The sequence below is a fragment of the Dromaius novaehollandiae genome, chromosome 10, assembly GCF_036370855.1.
Source record: "Dromaius novaehollandiae isolate bDroNov1 chromosome 10, bDroNov1.hap1, whole genome shotgun sequence".
NCBI classification, from domain to species: Eukaryota; Metazoa; Chordata; class Aves; order Casuariiformes; family Dromaiidae; genus Dromaius; species Dromaius novaehollandiae.
In genome coordinates this window covers 14,545,942-14,569,987 of record NC_088107.1, presented here as the reverse complement: position 1 = coordinate 14,569,987, position 24,046 = coordinate 14,545,942, and the positions used below count along the sequence as shown (strand labels likewise).

Here is a 24,046-nt window from a genome sequence, read left to right as displayed (position 1 = left end):
AATCAAAGAGAGCACTCGTGCAAAGAAATCCTTTTACCTACCTAGAGAAAAAAATTGTATAGATTTCAGAAGTTTGTCCCACATGCAGTATTCAAATTACCTCATTTGGACAGTTAGTCTGCTGAACACACACACACACACACACACACACACACACACACACACACACACGTGTGTGTGTACAAACTAGTTCAGCAGGTTTTGACCAATCCCTTATCTTTGCTTTAACCACGAGCGTATCAAGCAAGTCATTTCTTGTCACAATTACCTGCTGATATAGTGCCAGTTTCGAATGCTGGAAGATCAGTGCCTTCATTTTGCTGTGCTGCAACGATGCAATTCAAGATTAGATGAACGTAAGGAAAAATATTATTTGACTAAGCATAGTGAATATATAGTAACCATAAAGAGAGGCAAATGAGGCCCGGACAAACCTTGACATGGTTAAAGTGGTTCAACTTTTGTGCATAGGCAAGATGTTAGATTACAGTGTCACCAAAAGCAACGGAATTACATGACAGAACTACTGAATTTGTTCCTATTTTAGGAATATTTCTATTTTAAAGAATAAATTACATCTTTGGGGATTTTACTGGAAAATATTGTGGCACGATGGAGTGGCCTAAGTCTGTTTCAGCATCTGATCAGAAATGGAATGTAGAACGTGTGGGAGAATCTGCAATGCATGAATTAAATGTAATCTGAGAAATGACGATGTCATAACTTAGCTCACTGGCTTCATTCTCTGAGGAACTGTTAAAAAAATCTAAGTATTTGAACTCTTACAACAAGGGTGCCGTTGCTGTTAGGGCTAGTGATGGAAGATTAAATGCATTCTGATGACAGTCAAATATTTTATTATCTTTGTAGCTCGTATCAGAACTGAAAGAGCAGAACACATTACTGAAAACAGAAAAGGAGGAGCTGAACCGTCGCATCCATGACCAGGCAAGGGAGATAACAGGTTGGTTCTGTTCTCTTCCCTCTTATTTTATACTTGATGTTACCTTATAAAGCAACACTCTATTGGCTAGATTTGGCTAATCTGCTGTAGTTTGTATTCCTTTTTAGTTTAATGGTTTCATTTCTTTGATTTAAGAACTTATCTGCATCACAATTATTTACTATTTGGATTTACAGAAAGTCCTAAGGGTCTGGGGTCTTTCTGGTAACGGTTGCTGTTACAAAGCATTTTACTTTATAAACAAAGGCTTTTTTATCTAGTACAGTGAACCTACCAAAGCATGATTCTTCTGATGTGACCTGCTAACTGTGGAAGCAAATGTACTGCATGGGCAGGCAGACACTGAAGTTCCTAGTCTCTTACCTCTTTAAAGGGGTCTAAATATGAGCCAAAATTTCTGAGCCCTCCCAGGTGCTGTGGCAGGTAGTGCTACTGCGACCTAGTCAGCGGCTGGAAGACTGTAGCCCTAGATGTGAAGGGTGTGTAGGAGGCAGCTGGGATGAGGAGGATCGGTGTGCCTGAGGCATAGATCATCTCACATTTGCTTTGTACATAATGCAGCATTGGGCTAGTGCTCCTTCCTCCGCTCCTCTGGAATTACTAACGCAAGGCATTAGAAGGATAACTAGCTTGACTGAAGCCTTCTGTGAACCCTTCTGTGGTTACCACAGTGTCTTTGGTCCTTTGTGTATTTGGCTGTATCTTTACCTACAGAAGCACAAATACCACACAGCAGTTTCAAATAGCAGATGTCTTTTGGCGTCTATATTCCTGGTGCACGCACACCTCCTGTACCCGCAGAACAGATGCACCGCAGGTGAGGTAGAGATGGAGTTCTCACTTTGGCTTCCTCTTCCCTGTCGCAGAGACAATGGAGAAGAAGCTAGTGGAGGAAACGAAACAGCTGGAGCTAGATCTGAATGATGAAAGGTTACGGTATCAGAACCTGCTGAATGAGTTCAGCCGCTTAGAAGAGCGTTACGATGATCTCAAGGATGAAATGAACTTAATGGTGGTAAGTGGATAAAGATCTGAGAAATTAAAAGCTGCTCAGGAGTGTGTTTTAGCAGAACCTAGTGGTATAATTTAGGACCTGATTTGGCTCAGCTGTGTGGTGGTTACCTGTATCTGAAAACGGAATTTGTGTTTTGAAGTACTGGTTAGTTAGATTAGCTCAGTGAAAACACGGTATACTATCAAAACCATTTAAAATTTGTGGTTGAATAATCTTTTATTTTCAGTTTCGTGGAAGAAGGTGCCTTGGCTAGTGGTAATCCACATGGCTTCTGTCTTCACTTTGCCCTAAAGTTATTAACATGTACTGGAGTCATTTGTACCATATTCAGCCACTGTTAAATTTTCAGTAGTTCTAGGGCTATTTTTATGTGGCAGGACGAAAAAATATTCCTTACTGCAGTGTCTGGAATTTCAGAGAATTGCTGCCTCTACTTTCCTACCCTACTTGTTGCTTCCTTGTAAACCAAGCTTTTCCTTCCCACAAAAAGCTGCATAGTTGCTTGCTTCTGTTTTCGACAGCAAATACTCGATGGAGTAGGAGCTGACCTGTCTCCGTATATTTGATTGTGAACTGTACCTCACAAGCTTCAGGCAGCATGAGAGACCAGAATCACAAACCTTTTCTTATAAATTGTGCTAGCTATGAAATAACACCGAATATTAGAAGCTAAATTTTAGGTGGTGAACAGACAATTGTAGGAAGAACATAGTAGTACTGATTTGTTTCATTTGCACTCCAGAACATCCCCAAGCCTGGACACAAAAGAACGGATTCGACTCACAGTAGCAATGAGTCTGAATATACCTTCAGCTCTGAGATCACAGAGGCAGAAGACTTACCACTGAGAATGGAGGTAACATTAAAAAAAAAATCCATTGTTTTCATTGATCAATAGTCAAGCTAATTCCCATCTCCTTTTGTGTGTGTTTTTGAACACCAAATGTTTATATTAAGGAATCTAGTGCTTCAATCCATCCTGTTCCATTTCCTTTATGAGAAGCTCAGTCTGTAGTTGGTTGTAGTCCTGTATGAAAAGGCTCTGTGAAAGGATGCTTAGAATTCCTCTCTAACACAGTCAGTGTAGACTAGATGCTTGGTCATCCAGCTGATTTGCCTCTGTCAGACACCTGCTTGCCAGCTTTTACAAGCACAGTCACTTTTTTTATCCAAAAGTGGCAATTCAGAAAAAACAGGAGACTTCTAGGAATATTGTATTTAAGGGTTAAAACTGACAAGGTGGTTAGCCACCTACTTAGTAGCCACATGCCCCCATGGAAAAACAGCCACAGAGACTATGGCGCTGATGTCTTTTCAGCTTAGCAGAACTGCTGCAGGAGTTTAAGAAAAGACCATGGTGGAGTTCTTGTATGTGTGAGCAACAGTCAGCAGAGTGCATGTCAACTTTTTAAGTCTTCCTCATCGCTAAAGGCCAGTATTAAAAGGTGTGGTGTGAACCTTTTGCATAGTCAGTTGACTGTTAGGGCTGAGAACCTCATGTTGATTTTTTTTTTTCTTTCCTCTATTTCATATGGAAAAACAGAACTCAGACAATATACTTTCCCTTTGCATATGCAGTAATACAAATCTCAGATTGTTTAAAATCTTTTAGAAAGATTACTCTCTCCTATTTTAGATAATGAATAATAATCATGAATAATTGTGGTGTAACTCCAAGCTATTTTCCAAATATTTTTGAAGATAACTTCCCCTTTTAATCCCTCCCACATAGTCACACAGAAGCTAGGACTGCTAACACATCAGAGAGCCATCATATTCATGGTCTGACTGTGCTTGGCAGCTTGGACATGCATAACTGTGATCAGTCACACAGCTTACCCATTTGCAACTATGGACACAACCAACCAGGACAGAGAGCATTCTGTTTACTGCCATTACTGCTTTTAAATTCTCTACAGAAAATGATTTTCTATCATGGACTCAAGTACTGTGATGCATTCATACTGAAGTCATATTCTGTGCAGACTCCTTTGGAGTGTTCATGTCTTTCCAGTTACATTTTTCGCTCTGCAGAATGCTTTCAGAAAGATGCCCTTATCTTCATGGATAGTCAGGAAAAGGAAGGTGCAACTGCATGTGATTGAATTTCACATACGAGCCAAATGTCATCTTTTTCCCTTGGCTAATAGAATTTAATTGATGTTCTAGAGTCCGAATCATGCTTGTAACAATTTTGTTTTTTCAGAATATAAATGGAAGAAGTAACCTGCATAGGAGCGTGTGTAAATACAGCACCAGGAAGATTAGATCTGTATTCATTTAACCCCACAAAATTTCAAACTCCAGTTTGACTATAGATTAACAATACAAAACCATACAAAAAAAGTAGAGATCATTTCAGTCCGAAACAGTAAAGTGAAATATTTCAATGTCTGTTTTTTGTTTGTGTGATGGGTTTTTTTTGCTGAGCCGTTGTTGTAGTTTATGACTCTCCCCTCAACTGGGAAAGCAGATGAGGTGGAAATGGCTAGGCTTGCCTGTCTGCTACAGTTGTTAATATTAATTTTCTAGTTCCTTTTCTGGGCTTCAAAATTTTATGGTGCACTTCATAGTAAATGCTTTAATCTTCTTGCTACATAAAGTACAAAATGGCTGACGAACAGTTTCTGATGCACTTTCAGATTACAAATGCTGGTCCTTGCCCAGAAAATACTGAGAAAGCTAGAGGATTTGTCCCAGTACAGGCTGCTTAATTAGCATAACAGAAGGAAAAGAGCATAAAATATATCTTCTGGTACCTTTTTATTTCACATCCCTCTAAATTACCTCGCTTAATCATGGGTCTAAATCTATAATCTGCATAGAGATTTCTCTTTAGCTAAAGAACCTGCTGTAGAAGTAATTGAACAAGAAAAACCTTAGCCTCTATCTGCAGTTGCTTTCCAAGTGAGTCTAACCACAGATGCTTTTCTCCTTTCCCCCTCCAAACAAGTAAGAAAAAAAGGTATGCTTAATTATAGACCTGCTGTCTGCTAGATAGTCTCTAGTGCTTTCTTTTGTTAGACTTTAGGTTTAGATATGGTTTATAATAGTAGATCCCTTTTAAAAATAGCCTTTTGATGGCCGATGAAACATTTTAGATGCCCGTAGCCAAATCTCAGATTCAAGTAACGTTTCTGTGTTCCTTTCCTTTCCCCAATTTGTTTCCCTTCTTTACTCACAGTAGTGCTTCCTTTTGATGTGGAAATGCAATACTTCTTGACTTGCTTCTGTTCTTTCTAAAGCAGGAACCAAGTGAGAAAAAGGCACCATTGGATATGTCTCTGTTCCTCAAGCTGCAAAAACGGGTTACGGAGCTGGAGCAAGAAAAGCAATCCCTGCAGGACGAACTGGACAGAAAGGAAGAACAGGCTCTACGCGCTAAGGCTAAGGTAGAATCCTTCTAGCTGATGAAATGCTGATGCCAGAGTGTCTCTTCTTGTGATATATCAACTGTGTGAATGCTGGCTGGCTTTTACTAAATTCTTAGCTTCCCATAGTACCTGCTTTATTTAGCTACAACAAGTTTTATGCCTCAGTACTTTCACTGCTTGGTACTATGGGCTGCTTATTTTCTTTTCTAACATCACTGAGATTCCTTCACTGGAGTTAACAGGAACCAAAAGTGGTTGGGATCTTTGCTAAAAAAGGGCCATTTTTATTACATAGCCAATCTACTTAAACCCTGAGGAGAATGAGTAATTATTCATTTTAGGCAGAATAAGAATATGGCCAAGTGTTTGAACCAGGATGCAGAGCCAAACCACTGGGTTAGACAGGTTTAGCAGATTTTATTTGAAGTTATTCTCTGATTTGGTCTTTTTAAGTACTTGTAAAAATACATAACCAATTTTGGCAATAATTTCTTGTTTACCTTTCACCAGTGAATTTCTTGAGCTTCTTGACATTCGGTAGTTCTGATCTGTTTCATTACCAGCAATATTAATATGATATATAAATGACTTTGTTTATGTTAACGAATTATGTGTCATAAACCCATAAGTAAATGAAAGGAGATAATGCCAATATTCAACATTAAGCCCTCAGCAGCACTAGAATAAGTGTTTGCCAGTTTTATAGTAAAAAAAAAATTTCAGCTCCCTTTGTGGCTGCAAAATGCTTGCTTTCCTTTTCCCGCTTCAACTCAGTTAAAGAATAGAAAGGGTTGGATTGTTTGTCACTATTGTTTGTGTTCTTTCATAGGAGGAGGAAAGGCCCCCAATAAGAGGTGCAGAGTTGGAGTATGAGTCACTCAAGGTAATTCCGGAAAGTTTGTTATTTTCTAGTGAGAATGTTGCCACCAATTATACCTGCTAGCATAGCAAGTTATATCAACCTTTCTGTTTCAGCATATCAGCTGGAGAAAATAGAATGAAAATTCCCCAATAAGCCTTTTATTGTAGGATTGCCCTTTTTGAGGAATAGAATGTGTGGCTGGGGCTGCTGGTCAACAGGATCCCCTTAAAACAGGGGGAGATCTCTGTTGACTGCTTAGTACAACCTGCAAGTTAATTTGAGCAAAAATACAATTATGAGTGTAGCCCTCTCCTTCAAGCACGTTATTGAAATTGATGCATATCTTAGACCACTAAAAATAAAAATATTTCCCAATATCACTGAAAGCTGCAGAGTCTTCATAGCCTGCTGACTACTGTTTGTTGGGAACTACTTTTTTTTTTTAAGGGAAGAATGGGGGGAAAAAATGGTACATTTTTTCCATCAAGTGTATGTGATTCATGTATACGTATTCTGATTTGGCACTTCAGACAAAAGGTAGCCGTATTAGTGAAATCCTCCCAGGAGCTATTCACAGTAGTCAAGAAGCCAGGGTTAAGGGAGTGAGGGACTGATTTGTCACAGTTACTCATAGTTTTTAATCTCTCTATCCATAGCTTCATGGCTGTATTTTATTGGCATGTAGGAATAATGTTGAGTGAGGAAGTTGTCCCTCTTTCTTGCAGCGTCAAGAACTTGAATCTGAGAATAAAAAACTGAAGAATGAGTTGAATGAGCTGCAGAAGGCCCTCACAGAAACGCGATCTCCAGAGGTAACTGCTCCTGGTGCCCCTGCATATAGAGTCCTGCTGGATCAGCTGACTTCAGTAAGTGAAGAGCTTGAAGTGCGCAAGGAAGAAGTCCTCATCCTAAGGTCTCAGCTGGTTAGCCAGAAAGAAGCTATTCAACCCAAGGTAAATACTAGTCAGCAGATGTACTGAGTAGTAAAGTTTAATTGCATCACTGAGGTGCTTTATTTAACTTAGCAGCATGCTTGAAAAAGCAGAGGAAAATGGTCTAAGCTTTGAAGCCTTTCTAGGTGCAATCCATTGATCAGTTATTAGTGCACAAATTGCAACAGTTAAAATTGGGAGATTCTATTAATCAATCAGTTTTGGGCTTGTCTACCAGCATTCGTATAAAGATATCATACCAATCACACCAGGCTGGCAGATACTGGTGGTCTGGCCAGGATCTCCTAAAAATCTCCTAACAATGCAGAAATAATTCTCATTTGGAGTAGTATCATTTTTCTGCTGAGTATGTAGCTTGACTGGGAAGTTTACAACAGTTTTTAGGAGTCCTTTTTGATTAATACTTCAGTTAGAGGTACAAGGAACCCTTTGCTCCAAGTCTACGCCTGGTCATAGATGATCACACTTACATAGCAATATAATTTCATAAAGGCAATGTATGAAGGTGTTTAAATTCCATACTATTGCTTGATAGGTATCATGTGGTTTTGTTGAGAAGAGTAGATGCCATCAGAACCTCTGAAATGCATATTTCTAAAATAAAAAATAAAGCTCTAATTCTGATGAGATACTTACTCTCTTTAATGGGAAGTAATAGCTTTGAAAATAAGAGCTATTCAGCTTAAAAAAAAAGTATCAGGTAAATCCAGTAACCAGTCATTTCCATTGAATTGAAGTATCTAGTGGTTCATAACCTCAGCAGGGAATGAACAGAGGTGTCCTCTTTCCTTTGCTACTACAAAGATATTCTTATATTTGTGCTAAATCAGTTGGAAGTCTGTGATGCGTGGAGGTGTACATATCTTGTTTTAAATGACTAATTATAAGGAGAACAAAACCTTGGTTTCCTGTAGTATTAAGAACATAAATTCTTGAATAGCCAATCCTTGAGTGACTTATTCTCAACAAAGATGGCATACGAGTGTTGTTTTGACAGCTGTTACAAGCGCAATGTAAGGGTGACGGGGGGGATGGCTAATAGCCAGTTTGTGTATAGCTTCTGTTTGTTAGGTTGGATAGCTGCAGTGTGAACACAATCTTTTAATGATCTGTTTCTCTTCTTTCTTGCCTACCAATTTGATTGCCAGGAGGATAAGGTACATATTTTTTTCCACAGCTATAAACTAGCATTTCTTTAATGCTAAAAAACCTCACCAAGGCTTGAACTGTCGTTTCCCTGCATCTCGTAACCTGCATGTTGTTGAAGTTGTTCTCACACTTTGCTGTTATTGAAGAGACTGTTCTCATTATCCCTTCCCTAATTCCACCCACCTTCCCCCCTCCCAAAGGGAACAAGTTACTTTGAAACGAGCAGATTTAACAATTTGGAGTTGTTGGTTTATGGTAACCTGAACTTGAAGGGAAAAACTCAGGAATCTACCTAGCAAGCTCAGTCAATGTATCTTGTTGAGTGTGTTTGGAGAGTAGCAGCAACACTGATTCGGGAGTATTTAGGAGTATGAGAAAGCAAACTGACTTTAAATGAAGGTTGGTAATTTAAATGTTACAGCTAGCATGTAGGGTGTTCTTGAAGGTAGAAGAGTAATTAGCGCTTCTTTTTATCAGCACAAAAATAGTAAATATGTGCACATTGCTAAAGCTTGGTAGATTGGCAAGTGAGATTACAACAGTTTTAGTGTATAATAAAATAATAGTAGAAATCACAAAGAGTTCATAAGGATATTGGGAATAATTTAATGAGAACCTTATGGTTTTCATAGAAGATAACCCAAATCATACAAAATTTGCGCTCCTAAAATGTATGTGCACAAAATTGTTGCAGCCCATATTTTGTAGAAGTTTGCTCAGGGAAGTAACATTTAATTGTTCGGAAAAATCAAAAAGAGAAGTCAGAGTTCCATCTCCTACATTCATTAGTGTCTTGTGGTTTCACTGTTATCTGCAGGAATGGCATAAGGCTCAGATCAGACTGGCTTAAGTGACTGTGCAAACTTGTTAAATGTTTGAAGTTTTACTGAAGAAAAAGGAAAAGTGTGGTAGTAAAGATTCTGAACTGAAACAAAATGGTATTACCATGATAACCAACTTAAAAAGAAATTTCCAGTCCATGTAAATTACTTCCAGCTTTGCCAGAGTACTTAAAATATGTGAAGGGAGGAAGAGATCTTATTTGCAAGGTTCCAAAGCAAACATGTAATGCTATGTTTAAGAAATACAAATAGAAGTAAGCTGTATTTGTAAACATGTTGCAAAATTACACTTCTTCACTTTCAGTATTAGCTGCTGTTCCTGGTAATTCAAAATAAAATGCAAATTCATCATTTTATGAAAAGTATTTTATTCCTTTAATGTGGTAAATGAATGAAAAGAGGTTGTGACATGTACACGTTTATCAGACAGACTGATATTTCCACGTGCAAAATGCATTCATTTTAAAAGATATACCAAATGGTCATATAAAATATGGACCAGACTCCTGCTCCCCCAGTACCCACACTAATTTTAATGGGGCTGCTCTAGGAGTAAGATTCCATTTGAATAAAGTGACTAAAATATGGATTCAAAGGACGATTGCAGTGTTAAATTTACCCTGGAAATGATGTTTCTTTTTCCAGAATACCATGACAGATTCTACGATCCTCTTGGAGGATGTGCAAAAGATGAAAGACAAAGGAGAAATAGCACAGGCATATATTGGACTGAAGGAAACAAACAGGTATGACTTCTCTTTATTTGATTTACAATCATTTGGGGTCTGCTGTGACACTCTCAGTGTATCATATTCAGTAAGTTGCATCCAGGTAAGCCTAGATTCTTCAAGAGCATTTGTAGTTGGGGATATGGTTTGATGAGTTAAATTCCGTATGCAATATTCAAAAGGATTAGGAACCAATGGGGAAATGCAAAATTCCTGGATGCCATCAGCCTAACCTTTAATTGGTTAAATTGCTCAAACAATTATTTTTGACATTGCTTCTCTGTTTCTGGGTGCCATTCCCCATGCTGTTTTTACCCATTATCCAGTAGTTGTCACAGAAACCTGTCATAATGCACATACTGTAAAATCATGAAATGCTGTAACCAGCTATGATCTCTAACACTGAGGACCAAATTTCATCACTAAGAATAAATAGGTATAAGCACAAGAGGTATTTTGCTAAGCAGTTTTAGAGCATTGTTTGTTTCTCTTTTATAGTAACTATAATTTAGTGTGTACTGCCTTTAACATGTCATCTCATCACCATCATGTATCTCTTTTGTATTTTTTTTAAACATTTTTCTTGGAAGACAATCTCCCCAGGACTATCATATGCTGAATGAGGATGGAGAACTTTGGCTGGTTTATGAAGGGTTAAAACAAGCCAACAGGTTACCAGACTTCTCAGAATGTTTTTTTTCTTCATTTGCATCTTCTTTTCTAGCTAACTGTGCCCCTTGCTATGGGTTTGCTTTAGCTACAATATCTCTTATGCACTAATAGTTTAAAATTCATAATAAATTTTACAAATTTAGAGTTTCCCCAAACTTAGTCCCCAAACCTATTTACCTGTCAAATTATATCATTAAAAACTTCAGGTGGTGATAACAGCTAATATGTAATCCATAAAAATACTTGCACAAACATAGACTCGAAAATACCAGAAGCTGCACCATTGGAAAAGTTTTGTAACTGTATATTGTTGTTGGATTATGGTGGATATAGAAATTAATGTTCCTTACAGTTTTTCAGCTTAAAGAAGTACCTTCATTTTAGCACTTGTAAAGCTATTGTTTGAATAGCTGCAGCATACACTTAACTTTCAGATAGTTATGCTTCTTACTCTCCTTATTCCAAGCAAAGTTCAGTAGATTTAAAGTTCCTTTCCCACATCTTTGTAGAAGATTCAAAACATAGCGCACACAAAATAACCAACAGAGGAGTAATCTGTGGTTCATGGTGGCACTCTTCAAACCTCAGTACAGTCACTGCGACCTGTGCACGGACTGTGTGATGGTCGTTTGACTGGTGGAATTCACCTCGTTAAGTAAATTCACTCTGACCGTGTGTGCCTGTCTGGCTCTCCGTATTCGTAACCGTGTCCCAGACTTCCAAAACGGTGCCTAGTCGTGTACAGCCAACTAATTCAATAGATGGGCAGTGCTGACTTTCTTAAATACACACATTTGGTAACAGTAACTACAAAAGGAGGTATTTTGCAATGAATGCTACTAACTACTGTCTTTGCGTTTCTTGTGCTAACAAATTCTAAACCTCAGCTTGTTGCGTAAGCCTGCCGAGATCGAACCTGGTGCCAGCCTTCTGCAGAGCAGGGTGCGGCACTGATCGCTCTGCGTCTTCATTTATTTATTTATTTATTTATTCCTAGTACTATAGAGGCAACAAGCTTTTTGTTAAATGGCAGAGCATTGCAGGTAAATGACTATTTGCCCTTGTGTGCTTGATCAGTCTACTTACTAATAAATGTACCTGCCTCACGCATATTTAAACCCTGAAAGTTTGTGTAATTGAACACTGGTAGTCACTATTAATGGCATTTCCTGTGTGTGTATACTTATGAAATTATGAGTCAGAGCACTTGAACAGTGCCTTGCAAACATGAGTTAGTCCACAGAGCACTGCTCTGAAGGAGGTCATTAGGTATTATCCCCATTTCGCATGCGAAGAGTTCGAGACATGATTTGCCCAAGGGGAAAGAGCAAGTCAGTGGCAGAGTCAGGAATAAAAAAAAACACCTGGACCCCAGTCCAGAGTTTGGGTCTCTTGTTAACTTTTCCTGCCCAAATGACAACTGTCTTCAAAATGTTTGTTTTAATGTAAAAATAAAGATAATTTATGTGTATTTGCAGTTATATTTTTCAGTTTCTGACTGAACAGAGTTAACTAAAAAGTTTTTCCTTTGTTAATATTGCAGGGTCCTAGCTTAAGCAAATACATTGTCGTCTTCCCCTTACACAGTTTATTTGATTTGGTTAGAAGTAAAACTTGTCTACACCTTTAAAAACAGTGACAAGCTGTGAAGACTTAGCAATACATTTATTACCACATGTTCTCTGTGGTACCATACACAGTGTTCAATCACAAAGCAAATGCAAAGCAGTGTCACAATTAGTTTCTCTCCACTCTTTGATCATACAAGCTTTAATTAGAAGGCATATTGAAGGGTTTAAAGAGTACTCTTGCCTTTTTCATTTTCCCTTGCAAGCCATGGCTAATTGTTCCTGAGCCGCTAAAGCTTTACAGTCCCTCTACAAATTTGGGGTGCAGCTTTCTAAATGTCTTGCAATTGTTGCTCAACTTCTTTAGGCTGCTGGAGTCTCAGCTTCAGTCGCAGAAGAAGAGCCATGAGAATGAACTGGAGTCGCTGCGAGGTGAGATCCAGAGTCTGAAGGAAGAAAACAATCGCCAGCAGCAGCTCTTGGCACAGAATCTGCAGCTGCCCCCAGAGGCCCGGATTGAAGCCAGTCTGCAGCATGAGATCACCCGGCTGACTAATGAAAACCTGGTAAGGGAAATGATGCTGCAGCGGTGGGCTGCGCGACTTAGAGACTTGCCTGCACCCATAAGTTCTTATGAATTTTCCAGTGGCAGCCTCCCATGGTAAATTGCAGGAGTGCAATAGATTTGTGTAGGTAAATTAACATAAGAGAGAGACTAATGACTGCTGATGAAGTAATAACGTTGCAGGGAATTTGTTGGAGGTTTCCAGCTTGGGGAAAGCTCGTGAATCTCGGTGTACGAGTACCGGTTTCAACTGATAATCTTTATCATCCCTAGCCAGAATACCAACCAAACTGATAAGCTTTATCATCCCAAGCCATTGATATCCATGAACTCTGAGGAGTTCTTTAGTTTTTAAATGTAGCTTTTCTTCCGTTTTCCTTCCACTCTGCCTGAAGCTACATAGATCATCCCCTGTGTTATGAGCTAGATCTATTCAATATGTTTAGAAGAAACAAACAGTTCCAGAAAAAGACACTTGGTTGGAAGTCACTTGGCTAATTGGTGTTTCTTGTTTGCTGTACAGCATTTTTGTATGAAGGAAAGATCAGGTGAAACTCCTTACCTTTCTCTCCGAAGGAGTATGTTGATCATGTGCAGGCTGGCTGATTCCTGAGGGAGTTTTCCAAAGAGGCCCATGCTGAAATATCGTTGACTTATCAATAAACTGCTTATTAGCCTGGAGTCTTCCTATAGAGTTTCTTCTTTATAGCAAAATGAACGATGCTATTTTAGGAAGAAAATTCCTAGTTCTGAGTGTCATTGTGTCCTCTAAACAAACCAAGGTGTAGGCATTCCTGCTTATATCTTTCCTTGCATCTTAGTACCAAAGGTTTTGAGGAAAGCAATAGATAATTCAGCTGATAGATCAGGGTAAACTGTTCTTGGAAGTATGTTCATAACTGAAAATATATTACAAGTTTGTCTCAGCAGTAACCATCTCTGGCTGGAAAAGGTGTATGGCAAATGTTTCCATCTTGGACATCTCACTCCTGCTGCTTAGTTATATATTAAGATTTTTAGTCTTTCCCCCCCCCCCCCCAGGAGAACTACTCATCACGTTATGAGTTCCCAAGACAACACACAGTCATGTAATTACATCCCAGAGGAGTTCTCTTTATTTTCAAATACAGTGAATGTAATTTTACTTGTTAAATATAGACTTGTTCCTTAGTATTTCACTTCAGCGGTCTGAGCCCATTCCACACTGGGAATATGTTTATTTTCCACTCCTATCAGTATCCAGATGTGATATTAGAATTTCAGTATTCACTGTGTTCCCATCTTTATTAGCATAAGAAAATGTCCTTTCCAAATTCTCACACAGGTTATATTCTAGACTTACATAGTAACACTACTCGCCATTTTTAAAAGATCCAGCCATTCTGCAACTCATCTACATCAGCTTCTCTTTCTGAGGGGCTGGAGTAAGCCCCGCACATAAGAACTAGACTACCTAAAAATTAGAGATTCTTGACCTTGTTTGAGCCTGGTTGTATTTATACAGTGCTTACTGAAATATCGGTGTCTCAAAGGGAGAGAGAAAAACAATCCTGTACCTATTTTTACAGTTTTATGAGGAGTTGTATGCAGATGATCCCAAGAAGTATCAATCGTACCGGATTTCACTTTACAAACGGATGATTGTATGTAGATCACACGAATCCTGTTTCTCTGTTGTCTTGTTCGCTATTTCTGGAGCACTAATGAACAGCAGGCTGCCTGCCTTTTTCCCTCTCCGAGGAACTCCCCTGCAGAGAGCTTCACGATGCCGATTTCTTCCCTCACTGCTTTTTTTGTTAGTCTGAGTGTCTTATGTGTAATCTCAGTGTCTCTTTTTGATGCACAGTTTTTGTTACTAATATAAGTCTTGCACTGTGGTCAAAGCGGTTTCTTTTTGAATATCACTTAAGGATTAAAAATGCCTTTATGCCTTGAAAAAGAGAGATGTGGTGCAGAAGATGCTTAATTTTCAGATCCACCTCTTTGCTTTAAAACTTTGATACATTTACATTCAGCTCAGCAAAATAGAGGCCTGACCCTACAGATAGTTATCAAGGAGAGTAATGCCTGCAATGCCTGCAAACATGAGTAGCCCAACCCTATTCTGAATTTGTTTGCAGTGCAGTTTATCAGAGGTTTTAAATAACATTTTGCAAAAATGCAAAATCTGAAGGATAAATTGGAAATAATGGGGCAAAAAAAAGATGTTTCCACAATAATTAAAGGTAGGCTAGCAAATAGAGATTGTACCGTACCTAAGCTTGGAAAGAATATCATTTATGAGATTCCAAATATTAACGAGATGTGAAATCTATTTATTTTGTTTAGAGGAACCATAGAAAGAAGTTTTTTCCCTCTCATGTATTTGTTGTTGTTCAGAAACCAAATCCCTTCAGTGATATTTTCCAAACAGTCAGCCAGACTTTTTTTTAATTGATTTCAGTAGAAATTGTTATATCTGAAGATAGTTATGTTATTAACAGGATTTCTTTTGTAAAAATTTTTACCACTGTTTTGAATATGAAGCATGCCCTGATTCTGTTCTTTCAACAGGTCTACAATCTTATGTTTAAGTATATTATATAAGGTTGTGAACTCTTTACTATGTGATTAAAACCAATTCTATGCCTAATTCTCATTTGTTGTCAATGCTGCACTAACTTTTTTCAGTACTTTTAAGAAAGTTGTGGTTCCCCGATGAGTTTTTTGATGCAGAGAGCTCATGGTACCTTATCCATGTCAGTGCCATGAAGAATCAGGCTTACAAAAAGAGCATTTTTCTTTTAAGCTGCTTTCAACCCCTTAATCTGAAATGGCTTTCTGTTTTTTTGAGCTTGAGGTTTTGCTTCCTTTGTAAAGATTTTCCATTTTCTAATTACGTGATTATTTCATGAATGCACTACCACAGATCACAGAAATATTCAAAGTTAGATTTCTGGGGTTGTTCCTTTGAAAGAAAAATGGCGTTTTATTGCAATACTAAGACTGTTAGCTGCTAGGTATTTTTCAGGTACAGAATAGGAGGATGGTTCCTGTAAGAACTCCGTTTCAGCCTAAGGAAATGTTATGACAGCAAGCAACAGGGAGGTGGCAGAGTGTTGTGAGAAATGTCATATGTTTGGATTCCTGATGTTTGAGTAAATTTTAATCCAATTTATGTTCTTTTTCCAGATTCCTCTTTTATATTCCCTTAAAATGGACAGATCTGAATAACAAATCAGTCCTGAAGGCATGAATAAATGATGCAGAAGTACAGGCTAGCTGTTAAATAATAAAGAAAAGGATTTTACTGAGGCATTTGGAAGAGCAGAGAGGAAGCGTTAGGGAGATCTGTTTGCAGCAAAATGTTTTCTACTCACTATAAGAACTGACCTAGTTGTGAATGTCTGCAGAATATAACTGCAAAAGAGCTTTGCCTTTGTCATGCTGCACATAACTTAATAATATTTGTAATATTTGGCTTGTGTTATAGGCAGTGTACCAGCTTGCAAACCTCAGCCAGAGGATGGCACTACTGTTCAGCCTTCCTCACCGTCTTGTAATTCTAACAGTGCTGGTTTTGTCTTTATCACAAGTTTTGGTGTTTTCTCGTACATTAATTTTTCTCTCAATTTACAGGATTTAATGGAACAACTTGAAAAGCAAGACAAAACTGTTCGCAAGCTGAAGAAACAGTTGAAAGTATTTGCTAAGAAGATTGGTGAACTTGAAGGTACTTTGAGAGAAAGCACGGATTTGTTTTACTTTTTTTGATCCCATTGTCATTGTATCCATCTGTCCTAGCTGCCTTGGAGGGCATGGGGTCTTCGGTAGCATGTCTCTTAATTGATTCCAGAAACAGGAGATCCACTCAGGGCTCTGTGTGTGCCTTTATAAATATGTTGAGGATTTATTGTATTTTAAAGCAGTGGAAAAAAGAGATGGATGTTTCTTTGAAACATAAAAACATGAGAAAGTGTTACCTGACCTCTTTGTGTACTCAAAGACATTTTCTGTTTTTATAAAGACAAAAGCTATACTAAGTGCGAACCAGGCAGAAATATTTTTCCCAGTTTTCTTTTTTCTGTATTGAATTTCTGTATCACTGGAGCTGAGAACGCTGAGATCGTCTTTTGCTGCCTGAGGTTTCCTTTCCGAGCTGCTGGTCAGACTTGAATGTGAGAACACTGAGATACAAACTAAGCTTATTTTATTTTTGTGTGCGTCAAAGTGAGCTGCCTTAGGATCTCAGGAGTGGTGAGACAGCTTATTATGCCTCTGGATAAGTAAAGTCATTTTAATAGCTAAACACAATTAATAGTCTTATAAAGTTAAAGAATTAATTTGTTTTTAAATAATCCTTACCCTAGCCCTTCAGAAACTTTTTTCTTGAGTGCTAGGATTGCAATTAGTGGCTGTGTAGTCTTCAGTGCTTCCGTTTTTGAAAAGAATAGTGCAATTAGTGGTATCAAGTTAAACCTGGATTAACAAGAGTATATTATCCTTTAGTTACTGGCAGCTTTTCTCGAGCTTCAGTTTGGATTTCTGCGTTCTCTGTCCCATTTGACAAGTAGAGACATTTAACACATTTACAGATTTCACAATAGTTTGCAGAAACTACGTCCAGCTATAGGAGGGTTATGAGAAGAGGATGTAGCTTTTCTAGGATGAAGTCTAACCGTATGCTTTTCAAAAATATACTTGCTATCCGATCAAGTGGAGTGTAGGTGTAGAGTATGATATTGTGAGGTACTGTATGCAGCAAGGTGGATATTTCATATAGCCTTCTGAAAGGTTACTCAAATGGGGTTTGCTATTAGAAAGTCTTTCAATATTGTTTGGTTATTTCTCTGGACAAGATTACAGTAGTGTTCGTATTGTTTTTACAATATGGAATGGGAAAATGTTCCTGAAAACATTTTTTATTCTGTGTTTATTACCCAAGATAACTTAGAAAGGAGCTGTGTTTAAAAATGTTTTGAAATGCAAGTTTTTAGGCAACACAGATCACGCTTGAAGCAGGCTGATGTTTTGCTGGACAGTTAACAAGTGACCTCTGCTGTATTAATCTGTGATTGTATCATTAACTGCTCTGTCTTCACCCTTGCGCTTTTATGTGATATTCAGGAAATCAGTGGTAATTCTGTGTTAACAGATGTGATTCACACACTTTCACTGTTCTTCAGGGGAAAAATGCTAACCTGAGATACATTTATCAAGAATCTGTCTTTTTGTTCAGTGGGTGTTTTGTTGCTAGGTGTTAGCTGGAACCGAAGAAAAACATTCCTTAATTCCAAATGGTGGAGTTCTTCCTTAGAAATGTAGTAGTTTTCTGTGGTATGCATTGGTTTCGCTGGAAAACATTTTATCATTTCTTTTTCTTTTCCCTTCTGAAGTGGGCCAGATGGAGAACATATCACCTGGACAAATCATCGATGAACCTATTCGTCCAGTTAACATTCCGCGGAAGGAGAAGGACTTCCAAGGGATGTTGGAATACAAGAAGGAGGATGAACAAAAACTTGTCAAGAATCTTATTTTAGGTAAATATCTTTCTCATTTGCAGCCTCCTCTGCTCCCATATGGTCTGAAAAATGAAAAAGAGAACTACAAGAATCTAGAATTTGCATTATGAGATGTATCCTTTAGTTTACTTCAGTTTTGACAGTGTTCAGTTTATATATTAAACTAAATTAAATGTCTGTTGGAACATAATCTCACTTCTTGATTAGTATAACACCTATTGATGTCTTCTTGATTAGTATAACACCTATTGATGTGTCCACATATTTTTTTAGCAGGCAGTTATGCTTTCTTCTGTTCTGACAGTTTGCTAAGAAAATGCCTCATATTTTCTTCTTAGTTTGTTATTAGGTTTCACTGGCCATACATGTGCAATTACTGGGGAGGTTGCAATTACCACATATAAAACTTGCATTATTTTGTTAATTGGAATGTTTGTTTATCCCAAGAGCTGAAACCACGTGGTGTGGCTGTCAACCTGATTCCAGGATTACCAGCGTATATTTTGTTCATGTGTGTACGCCATGCAGATTACCTCAATGATGACCAAAAAGTGAGGTCACTGTTGACATCCACTATCAACGGCATCAAAAAAGTGTTAAAGGTTAGTTAGTCCATTTGGTTTAGGAAAATATTACTTGAAATTTGCTTGTGCTTTTATGTTAGAGAGTGAGGAAAAAGCTTTCAATGAATTGGGTCTGGATTTCTGATCAGTAAACTCCTCCTGAAGTTCCAAATGTTGTTTAAACAAGCAACGAATTATAGTGATGGCTTTTTCTTCACACGTTAGTGTAGATGCTTTGAATGAGTGAAAAAAGAACCACCTTATTTTCTTTTTGAATAGTCTTCCTCCTATAAAGCTTTGGGTACAGTCATTTGCATAAAGTGGGTCTTTATAAATCCTGTCCAGAACATTTAATGCAAATGTTTCATTTGCTGTTTTGGTTGTGGTTGAAAGATTTGCTCATTTGCTTCATCTACAAATTATGCTGATGATAATATGTTATTGCCCTAAGTCCTTGCAATGAGTGGCCCAGAAGGGTTTAGGCCAGAGGTTATCTTGAAGGCAATATTAAGTTATAAACAGGTTCTTTATGCAGTTCCCTTTATACTTCACAGAGCTTTTTTAGTTGTTGAATAGAACAGCTGTGCTCAAAACAATCATTTAATTAAGCTACACATTTTGGAAAAAAAGTTCAGTAAACAATTCTAGAGCTTTGATTTTTAGGAATTTTTTTGGACATTTAAGAAAATAGAGTGCATGCTATAGAGGTCTAGAAACTTTATTTACAGGAATAGCACATGTTAGTTTCTGTGTGCTTTCAGGAGGAGGGGTTTGGTTTGGTTTGGTTTTCTTCTTCCCTTGTCAGGCTGCCAGAATGGTTATGACCTAAATGACATTCAGCAAAACTGAATTGCTTTGCACTCCCCTTCTGGCTATGCCTCATTACCATCCCTCGCGTTGGGCTGCTCTTGCAACAGTCGTCATGCCACAGAATGGGTGTTTTGGGAATACAACCACATTGCCCTGTGATTTCTGCACAATGCTCTTAGCATGGATCTGTAAAATACAGAAATGTCATAGCAGTGGAGGAAATCATATTTTGAGTGTTCTTAAAGAATGTTACAGAAAATGGGGGGGTTAATGGGATTTTGTCAAAAAACTTGCTTTTCAAATCTGTTCCTGAAATATACCAAGTTTTGCAAAACATCACAAGCTGAGGAGCTACAGGAAGAAAGTTGGTTTGAAGTGCTTAATTATTTATCTAACGTTTTATTATTTTATTCCTCTTACCAGTCTTTGTTGAAATTGTTTTTATCTCCAGAAAAGAGGTGATGACTTTGAAACTGTGTCATTCTGGCTATCTAACACCTGCCGATTTTTGCACTGTTTGAAGCAATATAGTGGAGAAGAGGTAGGAAGTGCTCCTATTTTGGTTTTTTCTGCTTTATAACACCACTGCAAACACTAGTCTGTAACAAATTCCTGTAATATCTCAAAATCTAGTTAAAGTCCCTTAAAAGCAGCTACACTGTTTGGAATGATGGTGATGACTTCAGTGGAAAGCACAGGGAGATAAGATTTAAACCAGCATCCCTTTATCACAGAACAGGGAGCCATAGGCTAGATGGCATTGTGCTCCTGAAAGCGCGAACTCAGATTGGGCAGAAAAATCAGGTTCCTAGCATTGTGTTTAGTAAAGTTTCACTGAGCCTCCTGTGAAGACGGTCATATTAAGCACTTTAGCTATGGTATTGCAGACCAATTTAAGTTTGAAAGCTATGGTACGCCTAATTCCTTCTTCAGACTTAACTGGGATTTTGGCAGAAAGTGGCCAGATAAGATTGCCCCTGCTGGAGTGGGAGGGAAGGGCCTTACTTGCCAGAAAGCCGGGACAGAGTTTATGCCTGTGTCAGATACTTGAAGTTTCAAGTCAAAGAAACAGACATTACACAAGTCATAACTGAAATGCAAACTCTAGCGTTAGTCGCAGTCAGAACAACTTCCAAATTACAGTTTTGAGGGACTGTGAATATTATTCTGAAAGTATCATTTGTCAGTTGCATGAAAAAAATATAAATACTGGTGTTGCATAATGGTTTTGTGTTCCATTGAAGTGTTCATTTCTGTTATTTTATGAATGCAGGGATTCATGAAGCATAATACACCTCGTCAGAATGAACACTGCCTCACTAATTTTGACTTGGCTGAATACAGACAAGTACTGAGTGACTTGGCTATTCAGATCTACCAGCAACTTGTCAGAGTGTTGGAAAACATTCTGCAACCAATGATTGGTAAGGCAAAGGAAAATTGTGATGCTGGTAACTTGCTATGTCCTACATTTCTTCCTACACAGTACAGTTTTGTTAATAGTTCTGCTGATGTTCTGTTTATAGACGACAGGGACTACACTGAACAGGTTGGATTAGAGGAAAAAAAGAACTGTGGCTAGTTCTCCTGACAGTGACAGAATAAATAGATTTACCTTATTAACACTTGTCATAAATCATGTATTTACAGGCAGGAACCACTGTTAGGACAGTCTGACATTCATTGCCCTATATGTTGGGAAATGTCACTTGGAAAAATTAGACTTAATTGTTTGAGAATTCATAATGAACATGGAGAAAAAGTAGCTGGCTGTCATTATGGGCAGCAATCAGCAGTGAAATAGCAGTGACAAAGCTTACATTCAGAGAGATTTTTTTCATTTAAAAGTACATTCCATTTTGCTTATTGGATAGTACTTGCACGCTAATTTTTGTTAACGCTTTTCTATCACATCACTTAGAAGAATGGAACAGCTCTTGGTTTGATGTCTCTGCTGCTCATCTGACCATTTTGCTGAGCTGCAGTCAGACCTTCCTTTCAAATATACATGCTGGAATCTTTGAAAAAACCCTGTAAGCATAGATTTTGCAGAACATAGTGAGGCACTGAGAGGATTGCTGGAAATCATGGTAAAGTGTGACTAGAAAAAAGCCCAGCCTGCTCTTTGTGTGTAAATACTAAGTGTGAGTAAATACTAAATCTTGCTGGTTTGCACTGTTCATCTGCATCTAGCTAATTTTTGATTTTTATAATGTTGTCAACCAAATACAGTTTCAGGAATGCTGGAGCATGAGACTATCCAAGGTGTCTCAGGGGTGAAGCCAACAGGGCTGCGGAAGAGAACATCCAGCATTGCTGATGAAGGAACCTACACTTTGGACTCTATTATTCGACAGCTGAACTCTTTCCATTCGGTAATGTGTCAGCATGGAATGGATCCAGAGCTCATCAAGCAGGTTGTCAAGCAGATGTTCTACATCATTGGGGCTGTGACACTTAATAATCTTCTCCTGCGCAAGGACATGTGCTCATGGAGCAAAGGAATGCAGATAAGGTAAGACAGCTCTTTTCATTCTTCTCTTGAATGTGCTTCTGGAAATCATAGTGAACTCTTGACATTGCAGACAATCGTTTTGATGGAATGGCAGATATACTTTAAGCATTTCTTATTTCACACATGAACAGTTGCAGATGCTGTTAAACTGATTTTGAGGGGTTCAGTTGAACTCATCAGAGAGGTTTCTCTCTGTCTTCCAAGGAAATTTGGAAGGAGCAAAAGAAAAATATTTTGTTGACAAGTAGGAACCAGAACTGTAGCTGAATGTTGATAGTTGCTTCTTCAGCTTTTAGGGAGAAATAGCAAACATGCCTGCTGTGTTCTTTGTAGGTTGGTGGCTCAGTGGATACCTGCTGTGTTCAGGCATATTGTAATTTGCTGCTTCCTGCTGTAAAGCTGTCTTATTCTATCCCTGCCCTTGGCATCAGTTGTCCAATGAATTCTACTGGCATGTGCCAGGGAATTTAGCCAAGGCATTCCAGTGCCTCAGGTAATCTTGAAGAGCCTCACTGTGCAGTTATATGCACAAAATCTTGTTTGTCTTTCTTCACATACTTGTCATACTCCTGCCAGTAAAAGGAACAGGGAAATAAGTAGTTAGTGGAAACCTTTGGCCATAGTTTCTAACTGTTTTAAAACTCAAAATTTCCTTTCTTAATTAAAGGGAAATTTTATGAAAGTAAAATTACAAAAAATCACAACTGTGAATTACAAATCACGACTGTGAAGGAAGAACACTTATGGGCAAAGAACAAACACTGTGAAAGAGAAATTGCAGTCTCTTTTGATTTCGTCACAGTCAAACATTAATGTCTTGGTACTTTTACCTCTTTGTACAGATACAATGTGAGTCAACTTGAAGAATGGCTACGTGATAAAAATTTGATGAATAGCGGGGCTAAAGAAACACTGGAACCTCTCATCCAGGCTGCACAATTGTTGCAAGTGAAAAAGAAAACGGATGAAGATGCAGAAGCTATTTGTTCAATGTGCAATGCTCTGACCACTGCCCAGGTAATTGAACTCTCATTTTGGGGGGGGGGGGGGGGGGGGTTGTTTTTTACTGTCACTTTTGAGCACTTCTCTGCTCTGCTAGGCATGCCTTCACTGCTGTCATACATGGATTGAACACTTCTGTCTTTATTTTGAGTCAGTACAGCTCAAACAGTTTAAATTAGAGTGTTGAAAAGGAACAGATCTTTTCTGAGTTCTGATGTTCAATCTAAGCTTGTCCAAGTGAGAGCTCAATTGACTGTGCGGTATGTAATAGTATACATGGTCTCTTAAATTGTGAAAATGTTCAGGAAGAAATCTTCACTGACATCTCTGTACTCTGGGCAGCTCTGCCTGGGATACTAGGAAATTATCTTTTTGGCATCTGAGTTAGTATACAATTAAGTTAATGGACAATTCACACAGAGCTGTTGTTTCAGGGTCTGCAAACAAAAGTGTTATGTTACTGTACCCATTAGCCTCAAAAAGACTGAACCAAGTTTATCTCAGTAAACAGCACAGCTGAAGACTTTTATTTGTGAAAGCTTAGACTTTGTACAGATAAGTTGTATTTTTCTTTAACTGTGTTACATGTGCACAGAGTGGATACAGTTATTCCTATATGAAAGCATCTTGGGTGATTACTAAATATTCTCATCTGGGAAAGGAACAAATTTCTCTCAAAGTGGTATCAGAACTAGTAGTTGCACTGATAAAACAATTTTGATTTAGAAATTCAAGTCACTGGAAAATCTGCAAGTTTTGCAAGGAAGTTAGGATTCCACATGCCTCATTTCTTTTAGCTTTGTTAAAAAGTGTTGGGTTTTTTAGAATAATTTAAAAGGCCAAAGAGAATTTTATATAAGCTGTAGATGTTCAGGCCATATTATTATTTAAAGCCTTTGTGTTGCAGTTCTTTCCTCTGGTGGTTTTAGCCCTACTTTTAGAATAAGACACTCTCTTGAA

General features: G+C 38.1%; 1 protein-coding gene across 2 annotated transcripts in view; it reads left to right on the top strand.

Moving 5' to 3' along the window:
• MYO5A (myosin VA) overlaps window positions 1-24,046 on the top strand; it is a 116,968-nt gene that overhangs the window by 88,253 nt on the left and 4,669 nt on the right. For both annotated transcript variants that reach the window (XM_064517380.1, XM_064517379.1), the window contains exons 23-39: window positions 871-964; window positions 1,831-1,979; window positions 2,722-2,835; window positions 5,225-5,371; window positions 6,183-6,236; window positions 6,941-7,168; window positions 9,805-9,905; window positions 10,478-10,558; window positions 12,495-12,693; window positions 14,261-14,335; window positions 16,311-16,404; window positions 18,068-18,214; window positions 18,644-18,798; window positions 20,021-20,110; window positions 20,843-20,993; window positions 21,802-22,084; window positions 22,927-23,101. In XM_064517380.1, coding sequence (XP_064373450.1) covers window positions 871-964; window positions 1,831-1,979; window positions 2,722-2,835; window positions 5,225-5,371; window positions 6,183-6,236; window positions 6,941-7,168; window positions 9,805-9,905; window positions 10,478-10,558; window positions 12,495-12,693; window positions 14,261-14,335; window positions 16,311-16,404; window positions 18,068-18,214; window positions 18,644-18,798; window positions 20,021-20,110; window positions 20,843-20,993; window positions 21,802-22,084; window positions 22,927-23,101 — 2,337 coding nt within the window. The remainder of the gene's footprint in view (window positions 1-870; window positions 965-1,830; window positions 1,980-2,721; window positions 2,836-5,224; window positions 5,372-6,182; window positions 6,237-6,940; window positions 7,169-9,804; window positions 9,906-10,477; window positions 10,559-12,494; window positions 12,694-14,260; window positions 14,336-16,310; window positions 16,405-18,067; window positions 18,215-18,643; window positions 18,799-20,020; window positions 20,111-20,842; window positions 20,994-21,801; window positions 22,085-22,926; window positions 23,102-24,046) is intronic.